The sequence below is a fragment of the Neophocaena asiaeorientalis genome, unplaced genomic scaffold (genome assembly GCF_003031525.2).
Source record: "Neophocaena asiaeorientalis asiaeorientalis breed wild unplaced genomic scaffold, Neophocaena_asiaeorientalis_V1.1 scaffold39, whole genome shotgun sequence".
Classification (NCBI taxonomy): Eukaryota; Metazoa; Chordata; class Mammalia; order Artiodactyla; family Phocoenidae; genus Neophocaena; species Neophocaena asiaeorientalis.
Genome location: NW_020175670.1, coordinates 64,058 through 73,595, shown reverse-complemented (window position 1 = coordinate 73,595; position 9,538 = coordinate 64,058). Strand labels below are relative to the sequence as shown.

The 9,538-nt window shown below is 41.7% G+C and overlaps 1 protein-coding gene across 1 annotated transcript in view; it reads right to left on the bottom strand.

The window, feature by feature from the left end:
• The window catches only part of LOC112390641 (atrial natriuretic peptide-converting enzyme-like), a gene marked incomplete at its 5' end in the record, with an annotated part of 114,468 nt that overhangs the window by 55,714 nt on the left and 49,216 nt on the right, over positions 1–9,538 (bottom strand). Inside the window, 3 exons of the mRNA XM_024731672.1 lie at positions 1,381–1,510; positions 2,610–2,720; positions 4,805–4,918. Coding sequence (XP_024587440.1) covers positions 1,381–1,510; positions 2,610–2,720; positions 4,805–4,918 — 355 coding nt within the window. The remainder of the gene's footprint in view (positions 1–1,380; positions 1,511–2,609; positions 2,721–4,804; positions 4,919–9,538) is intronic.

Genomic DNA, 9,538 nt, shown 5'->3' with positions numbered 1-9,538 from the left:
CACAGGGAGATCAGCTCGGTGCTTTGTGACCACCTAGAGGGGTGGGATAGGGAGGGTGGGAGGGAGGGAGATGCAAGAGGGAAGAGATATGGGGACATATGTATATGTATAACTGATTCACTTTGTTATAAAGCAGAAACTAACGCACCATTGTACAGCAATTATACTCCAATAAAGATGTTAAAAATATATAATAAATAAAAAGAAATAGAGTGAGATGCAAAAAACAGAAAAAGAAATAACCTTGTGTCTGGTGAGAGGAAAGCAAAGCTCCTTCAAAAAGCTTTTAATCTATCTCTGATCACAGTCATATCCCCTTTCATTTAAACACAATAAGGATGTGGTGAAAATAAAGTATAATTTAATCGATCTTGGCAAATATAATTTTTCCACTCTGGCAAAGTTTAAAACTCTCTTCTTATGTCATCAGTTACTCAATTTTCCAAAGATGTGGGACTTTACATGGGAAAAATGGGCTAAAGATGCCGGTATTTACGTAATTCTTCAAACTGGGATAGCAAAAATGGGCTGCCAGTTGCTCTCCCATAATTGGATGGCTCATTACTGTAAAATTACTTCAAGTTTGCTCTGTGGAATCCTGGGAAGTGACATTTACTCAATTTTTTATTCTAGAATTTTATAAATCCTTTATCTTTTATTTCCATCATTTCTATATTTCCCCCAAATCTCACATCCATCATAGGTAAAGAAAAAAAACATGTGTGTGTTTATATGTTTATATGTATAAACACACTCACATATATATTCTAAGACCTTTCAATTATTGTTTTCCAACCCCAATAGAACTAGAAAAGAAAACCCTGCACCAAGAATCCAACTTTAAAAGTATTGATTTCAGTGTGTTTGTATCAAAGCCAGAGTGAGTGGCTTTTCATTCTAAGAAGCAAAAATGGTGAACTCTTTCTTAATTTACATTTCCTACATTACACAGGGTAAATTGAAATACCAGCAACTTCAAGTTCTATTTCTCAACTTATTAAAAAGATTTGTGTTGCTTAAAAAGGAATTTTCAATAACCTCTTGGGGGCGGGGATCGCAAGATTTTCCCATCCAGTTTCCTCAGAGGAAACCATCTTAATGCTTTTTTAAGTAATAAAAGCATTTCATTTCACAAGTCCTTAAAATACAATGACTTCATTTACTTTTAGAGGCTTTATCAAAGTAGGTTTTCAGAAACCCGCACTCTTGAGAGCAGGTGCCTGTAATCAAATACAGTTCTCTCACCTGATCCATTTCCCATGCTTTGGAGGGCTAGGTTTGAGAGCACTAACTCACTCTGCATTCATAAGGAAGATATTATTGCCAAGTTCCGTGAAGCCCTCTGAGAAATTCATCAGGGCTACAAACTACTGACCTTACCCTAAACCCATCTGCTTGCAGGCCAGCTGACTCAACGTCTCCTGCCAGCCATCCGCACACACGTGGTGTTCCATGGCAGATCTGTGAGCGGTCAGGAATGACGAGGAGTTCACATTTGCAGAGAGGGTCACTGAGGGGAAAAAAGGGGGGGGAACCCTAATTTAAAACATTTTTTCTCATGACACCGAATGATAACATGCTTTTGCTTTACTTGCAGACATTCATTTTTCTTTCTTTTAGCTAAGAACCATTTGGTGAGTTCTTACCCTGTGCCAATCACTGATTGCCGTGTGGCGGGGGATGGAAAAATGAATTAGATGTGTTCTCTGCCTTCCAAGAACTAGAGGCTCTGGTGAAAGAGACAGGCAGTTCTTAACTTTTCATTATGAGTTACAAGACGGCCACAGGCAGGCCCCATTCCCATGAGTTTACCCAAGGACTTGCATAATTAGAAGGAGCCAGTTGTAACTTCATTCAAATCGTTTCCTTTCAAGAAAGCTTGTGAGAATGCAAGTGTGTGAGAGGGATGTGTTAATTTCGGATTAATTTGGCATATGCACTAATTCCTCTTTTATCAAAGAGCATCCTCTGTACTTCATACACCATAGATTGTTCGTGGAAACACTGCACAATTAATGACAATATACATCATAACCGTGATTTGGCCAGATGATGCAAAGGACTGAAATAAGGGCCAAGGGAATGGAAACAGGGATGAGTGTGGGACGATAGAATGAACCAAACTCAAGATGATAAACTGCAACATTGGGATACTGGTGAGAGATGCCTTTAAGTCCTGTCCATGTAAGGGAGTAGATAGAAGTCTCATCTGGATCTGGAGCGAGAATCCAGGGAAGATGGAAGACCACTTCAGTATCCTCTTCCAGGAGGTGTCAATGATACAAGAATGACTGACTATTGATAATTTATAATGGGTGATAATAAAGAGTTTTTAAAAAATTATATTCAAATGAAAAGTTATATCATCAAAACAATGTGAACCCAAATATTTTTACATATAAGATAGACATTTCAAACAGAGAAGTAACTTGTGGGGAAGTGTTCCGTGAGTTGGAAATAACATGTACAAATCACCACTGGCAGCTTTTATAATAGTAAACCAGAATAGATGAACTTCGTAAGATCTGTGAAACCAGTTAGGATTCATTTAGCTTAAATGGCTGCCAGGCATTAGAGCATAGAGCAGATGGCAGAAACAATCAGCTCACCACAGTCCCACTCGTCGGAACTGTCTATGCAGTCGGCTTCGCCGTCACACCACCGGTCACGTGACACACACTCGTGGTTTGCACATTCTAGCTCATCATCTTGGCAAAATGCTGGCAAGGGAACAAGAAGTGAGGAGACAAACATTTTAGGAATGAATGTGATTATCACTAACAGGCACATCATGGTTTGCCAGCAGGAGCAACTAAGGAAGACAAGATGTGGTCACCCACACCTCCAAACAGGTGTCAAGATCGAAGAGCAGAACTGATAAAATCTCATTTCTGAGAGGTCCATCCATACAAACAGCAAGGATTTAAACAGAACTACTGTCTCCAAGTGATGAGATTCTCTAGTTCTAATTACTGGGTTGAAGAAGTGGTACCCAGAGCAGCAGAAATACCAAAGATTAGAACATAGGGCTAAAATCTGAAGTGGCGGGAACAGAGCACTGGGCATGAGCGGACTGAAGTCACCCTAGGATGAAAACCAGCTCTGTCCACATTTATGGGTAATTTTATTCCTTTTTAATCTCAGTATTAAATGACTCTCAGAGTCACACACTAATTCTCTCTCGGGTTTTTAAAAACTATGGCAAAACTCCTTGATTGCCTACCTAGCATCTATTACTTTTCTTCCTCCCTTTTAAAAAATGTATTTATTTTTTATTGGGGTATAGCTGCTTCACAATGTTGTGTTAGTTTCTGCTGTACAACGGAGTGAATCAGCTATATGTATACACATATCCCCTTCCTCTTGGACCTCCCTCCCATGCCCACCCCCATCCAGGTCACCACAGAACACCGAGCTGATCTCCCTGTGCTCTACAGCAGGTTCCCGCTAGCTATCTATTTTACACATGGTAGTGTATCTATGTCAATCCCAACCTCCCAGTTCATCCCACCCCACTTCCCCAACCCCTGTGTCCTCCTTTTTTAAGGGAACATGAATTTATTCAGGCCCGCACACCAGCCCCTGCTCCACGGCAAGATCTTGATTCGTTTAAGCAAGACATGGCATTTTTCTGACTACAATTTTTTTTTCTCTGACTACAGTTATTAGCCTAGGAGTAAAGATGGGATCCGAGATCAGGGTCTTGGCCTGTGGTTTCGTAGGTTGTGCTTTCCAAGGAAGTTCCTGCCCAAACCCCACTGTCCAGGCCACGTGTCCTAGCCTGAAGAAACAGCATCTTTTTCTAATTGGTTCTCCCTAAAGATGCTTCTTTTTGCAGTTCAGCTGTTTAGGTGGTGTTTTTTGGAATCCACACAACAATAGCTGACTGCTAGCTGGGACCCAGCTCAAAGTTGGCCAATCTGAGTGAAGCCCTAAGTGATATTCCAGAGATGAGGGTGAGGTTCTCTCTCCTTCCTAGCGGCTATGACCAAGGAAGCATGGCACCCCAGGTGCTCTTGGCAGCCATCTTTGGACTCTGGTAGGAGGCAGCTAGAGGTCGAGCAAATGTAAAGAATCCCAGAAGAGGGGCTGAGCTCCTGTATCTGGCCCTACACTTGATTTTTTATATGATAATATAAGGCATATGCAAAACACAGGATAATAAAAGAATAATTGCTTCTTCATTGCTTAAGTCTGTTTGAGTTGGGCTTTCTGTTACTAGTAGGTAATGCATCTTAGGAGATTTTTTTTCTGATTCTAAAACTACTGGCCATTCATTCAGAATATGTAGAAAAGACAGAAAAGCACAGAAACTTAATAATTCCACCATTCAGGGATTACAATTGTGAACTTTCTATTATGCCCTTCTGATCTTTTTCTATGTGGTTATATGTACGTTCAAAACTCAGCACAACAGTACACATAATTCTTTATGCTTTGTTTTATTCATCTAATGATATGTAATGAGCCCACGAGAAATTATCCTTCTAATTTAATTTTTAATGTTTGCATATTATTTCATTTTATGGCTGTATTTTATGTTCCCCCTATTTTTGGATACTTGGGGTGGTTTAATTTTTTTCCGTGTTATAAATCATGCTAGACTAATATCATTATGCATACATTTTACACGTTTGATTGTATTCTTGGCATATATTTTTACAAGTGGAGTTTTAATCAAAAGGTCTGAAAATACAAAAAGCTTTTGATACATATTTCCAAATTTCTCACTTACATTCAAAATGAGAGGTAATTAGTGTTTAAAATAAAACGTCACATTCACAAAGTCACAGTAAGCACTTACAGCAATTCTTTTCATCCATGTGATCAGGGCAGTCTGGGAACCCATCACAGACAACTGTGTGCTTCAGACATTGCTTGTTAGATGGACATTCCCAAAGATCTCTCTCTTTACATCCTGGAGACAGAAGGAAAGATTATTTGCAATAGATGTGAAGGTGAAAATAACAACTTTGATCAAGCAATGTAAAAAAGTTACAATATAAAGGTATGATTTCCTTTTCCTTAACGAGTTTTGACTCCTGTATACCGTGGAAAATGTAATTTTGAAAGCAGAAATGCTTGGTAATCTCCAAACTGCATTATAAATAGTACAGCTCTCCCAGGAGAAGATCAAAAGTGACATATGGGAAATCGGAAAAAAAAAAAAGAAAAAGCAACTGTACTTTAACGTTCATCTTTAGCTGTTCCTTTTGCTTTCTAAGCCAATTTGCCAACACATAAGACACATCTATAAAATGATGAGTTAACGCTTTAAGGCAAATATGCCAAAACCTAGCGATCTAAATGCATATTATCTTAAAATGTAATTTCAATCAACAAATGGCGAGGCCATCTGTGTGTTTAGCAGAAGAGGCTCCTCCCATATGCCAAATATCTGCAAAACTAGCTCAAGAGCCATTACTTCAGTCACGCAGCCAGAAATCTCATGTTAGGAACTTTATCAGTTAACCTGAGAAAAGAACATAATTTGCCTAAGACCAGGACTATAAGCTTGAACTGTAATTTGCCTATACAATAACAAGCTCTTACAATGAACTTAATAAATGTCATTTGCTTCACAGACAGCGCATTTATACGTCCGCTAGAACATGCCAAGGGTCTGATGTGTTCTTGTCACGCCGGTTGGATCCATGACCCTCACCAGGCTGTGAGGGGCGAGAAGGAAGAGACCACATGTATTCACCTTTGAGCATCCTGAACCCCCCTGCCTAGAACAGCAGCTAGCCCTCAGCAGGACCTCGATACACGTGAATCTTAAATGGAACTTCATTTCACGTAAGGAACGAAAAGTCTCTCATTCCCAGGGAAAGGTAATTTAGTGTAAGGTGAATGAAATGCCAAGCAGTGATGAAATAAGGAGTTTCTTTTTTTTTTTTTTTTTTTTTTTTTTTTTTGCGGTACACGGGCCTCTCACTGTTGTGGCCTCTCCCGTTGCGGAGCACAGGCTCCGGACGCGCAGACTCAGCGGCCATGGCTCACGGGCCCAGCCGCTCCGCGGCATGTGGGATCTTCCCAGACCGGGGCACGAACCCGCGTCCCCTGCATCAGCAGGTGGACTCTCAACCGCTGCACCACCAGGGAAGCCCTAATGGGTTTCTTTAGAGATGCTACTTCTCATTTGATCTGGTACAAATCATTCAGAGAAATGTCATAGATGACTGACTTAGGTTTCTTGGAGTCCCGTATGAGAAAATAATCTGCCTTACAAAAAATTCTCATTGAAAAGTTATCAAAATAAGTCCCCAGAGGAGAAATTTTTACTATGGGATAAAATTAGATTTAAAGTCTTTCACCATTCAAAAATATAGGACAGCAGTAGAGTATGTGACTGCAAAACTGTAGGAAATAGTGAGAGGCCTTCACTAGCTGACCATCTAGAATGGTTTTAGGCCCAGGGACATCCATTCTAGGAACTCATGGGAATATAATCTGGAGTTTTCAGCTAACCAAGAATACATCATCTGGGGCTTCCCTGGTAGCGCAGTGGTTGAGAGTCCGCCTGCTGATGCAGGGGACATGGGTTCGTGCCCCGGTCCGGGAAGATCCCACATGCCGCTGAGCAGCTGGGCCCGTGAGCCATGGCCATTGAGCCTGAGCGTCTGGAGCCTGTGCTCCGCAACGGGAGAGGCCACAACAGTGAGAGGCCCGTGTACCACAACAAAAAACAAAAAACAAAAAAAACAAAAACAAAAACAAGAATACATCATCTGGAATGTTCTGGCAAGGAGACTCATCACAAACCACATCACTTACTAGTAGATGATGAGAGAAAACAGCATGAGTCTTTCTGACTGTTCACAAGGTACATTCCTAAGAGTACAGAGAAGAATGTGGACACTTGGAATGAAATGATAAAAGATCACAAAAGTCGATCTACTGGGACATAAGACCTGTATGCTCACAGATGGTAATAATAAGAGATAACATTTATTATCCACTATAAATCCACCTTCTAGATATTAGTTTTAATTCTTACAATAATACCATAATGTCAGAATTACAATCACCATTTTCTTAGTAAAGAAACTGAGATTTAGAGAAAATAAACAGATTGCTCCAAATCCAGCCTTACAGAGAAAGATCCAGTAGGGAAGCAGGTGCAAGCCTTTAGTTGCTGTCCTCAGTATGCATTAGAGGTAAGAGCAAAGGAAACAAAGCTTAGAGTCAGACATCTGGATTTGAACCTTAGCTCCAAATCTCATTAGCTGTATGACCTTGGATAAGTTCCTTAATTTCTCTGAACCTCAGTTTCCATAGCTCTAAACAGTAATAATAACACCTGCTACAAAGGGTTGCTATAAAGACAAAATGAGTACTCTATAGGCAGTAATTTCCCTTCTGTATCTTCTCTTTTCTAATAAAAGTTTGTGTGGCCTAATGCCTCCTTTGTGGAGTTATGATGAACATAAGTGAAGTAGGATGAAAAGGTCAAGACATGAGGCACATGGAAGATACAATTATGATTTTGTGAAAAAATCATTCTCTCTTTAAAGTGGCATTTTTGGCGTAATTATGCTTTAAAGGTATGCTTTAAAAGGAAAAGGGTATGACTCCATTAAAAATTAAAACTAGGTATGGATAGGATGAGATATTTAATGCAGCTGTAGGTCATGAAACCAAATAATTGTTGATGTCAGAATAACCGCCACCTCCCCCCGTACAGACATAATGGCTACGCCCACTCACAGAGGCCACCGTGTATTGCTAAAGTGACCAACTCATCCCAGTTTGCCTGTTTGAGCACTAAACATCCCTGCTTCCAAGAAACCCCCCTCAGTACTGGGCAAAGCATAATGGTTCGTCAACCCTAAGTGTGCTAAGCGTTCTGCTGGGTTCTTCACTTTCTCTCTCAGTTTCACAAAATCTCTGCGAAGCGGGCTTCCCTGTCAGAGGCAGATCCCACCTGAACTGGGGCACCTTTTTTCTCTATCAAAACAGTTGTCATTATAGGTGAAGAAGGCAAAGCACCTTAAAGCAGATGCCTCTTGAACTCTAAGAAGCTTTCAGTGATGCCAGTACAGAGTAAGTGGGTCCACTCATCAGGGCTGCTAACTTGAGCTACATCAAATAAAGTGTTGTCAGGGTAGAGCTGCTCATCTTCGGCCAGCAGCTGCCCCAGTGGCTGTGGATGTGACCTCAGAGCAAATCAAGGGAGCTGAGCAGTGAGGTTCAGGCCTGGCAGGTGTGAGGGCCCCTCCAGAGCCCGTGACCCTGGGCCATGGAGCCCAGATCTCAAAGAACAGCCGCAGCATCTGTGGTAGCAGCCCGAACAAAGGAGCTGTCTCCCTCCCCGAACTCTGGGCCTAACCGTCAGGGGCAGCAACGACAGCACAAGTCACAGAGCTCCCATCTTTGACCAGAAAGCCCCAGTGGACCTCCCAATTCCTTAGTCACACCCCTTTTCGGGGCGCCATCTTCATGTCATCCTCTTCAAGACGTGCTGTCTGAGTGCCCTGTGAAGAGGCAGGATGAAGATTTTGAAAGGGCTTTAAATTGCAGGGTGGGAGCCACCCTCAGGGACCGTAATCCTGGAGATGGGGACATCCACCACCAAAACAAGCACTACCTCAAGGACGAGGCTCCACCCGGATGCCCACATTCACTATGTAAATCAGGGACTCTGCCCAGCCTGTGCTTTGGACGTGACATGCCAGTCTGCCCTCCTCTGCCATAAATAAGACCTTGGTCTGTCAGAGATAATACCAAGCTAGACAGGACTCCTTCCCTCAAGGGAGATCCCTGAGGTGACCTGTAAGGGGACTTGCCTCCTGGATTTCCTAGCACTGTGGCAGGTGGGCTCTTGGTTATTGCCCTCTGAGGACTGAGTAAGGCATGTTATAAGCATTCCAAACTGTGCGGGATAAAGCTTGCTTCTCTAAATGTTACAGGTGAGAAAACTGAGGCCCAGAGAAGTTAAGTGACTGGCCAAAAGTCACACAGCCTCTAAGTGCTGAGTCTGGATTTAAATCCAAGTCTAGGTCTACAGAGAGCACTCTACCATTCCAGGCTGCCTGCCCAAGACACCAAATCAGATAGCAAAGAGTTAGCCAAGTAGCAAAATATCTAAAGAGAAGGAGAATGTCTCTTCCTTAGCATGAAGGATTAAATGTGATCAGAGGTCAATCCTAAGACTCCTTCTGAAAGTACATTTGTGGGTATGCGACATGAGATGAACACAATGACCCTCACTCTGACTTCTAGTCACAGAGCAGGAAATCGGTCTCTTCCACAAGCAAAGGGACAAAGAGACTGGCTCTCTGGAGTATTTAAAAGAAAAACACAGTAAAGTCCTTCTCTGTGAGAAATACACAAATACTATTAAGGAGTCCAAACAGTTAGGGAAAAAAAGTCTTTTGGAAAACTTATAAAATCAAGCTGTAAAACCTATAAATATCAGAGCCAGAGGCTTTAAACACAGCCTAAAGGGGTTTTGACTCCAAGAAGAGGTTCAGGTTATAAAGAAAGATTTTACTGCATTTTATCTATCACCCCAGAGGAGATCGAAGGTAGATGA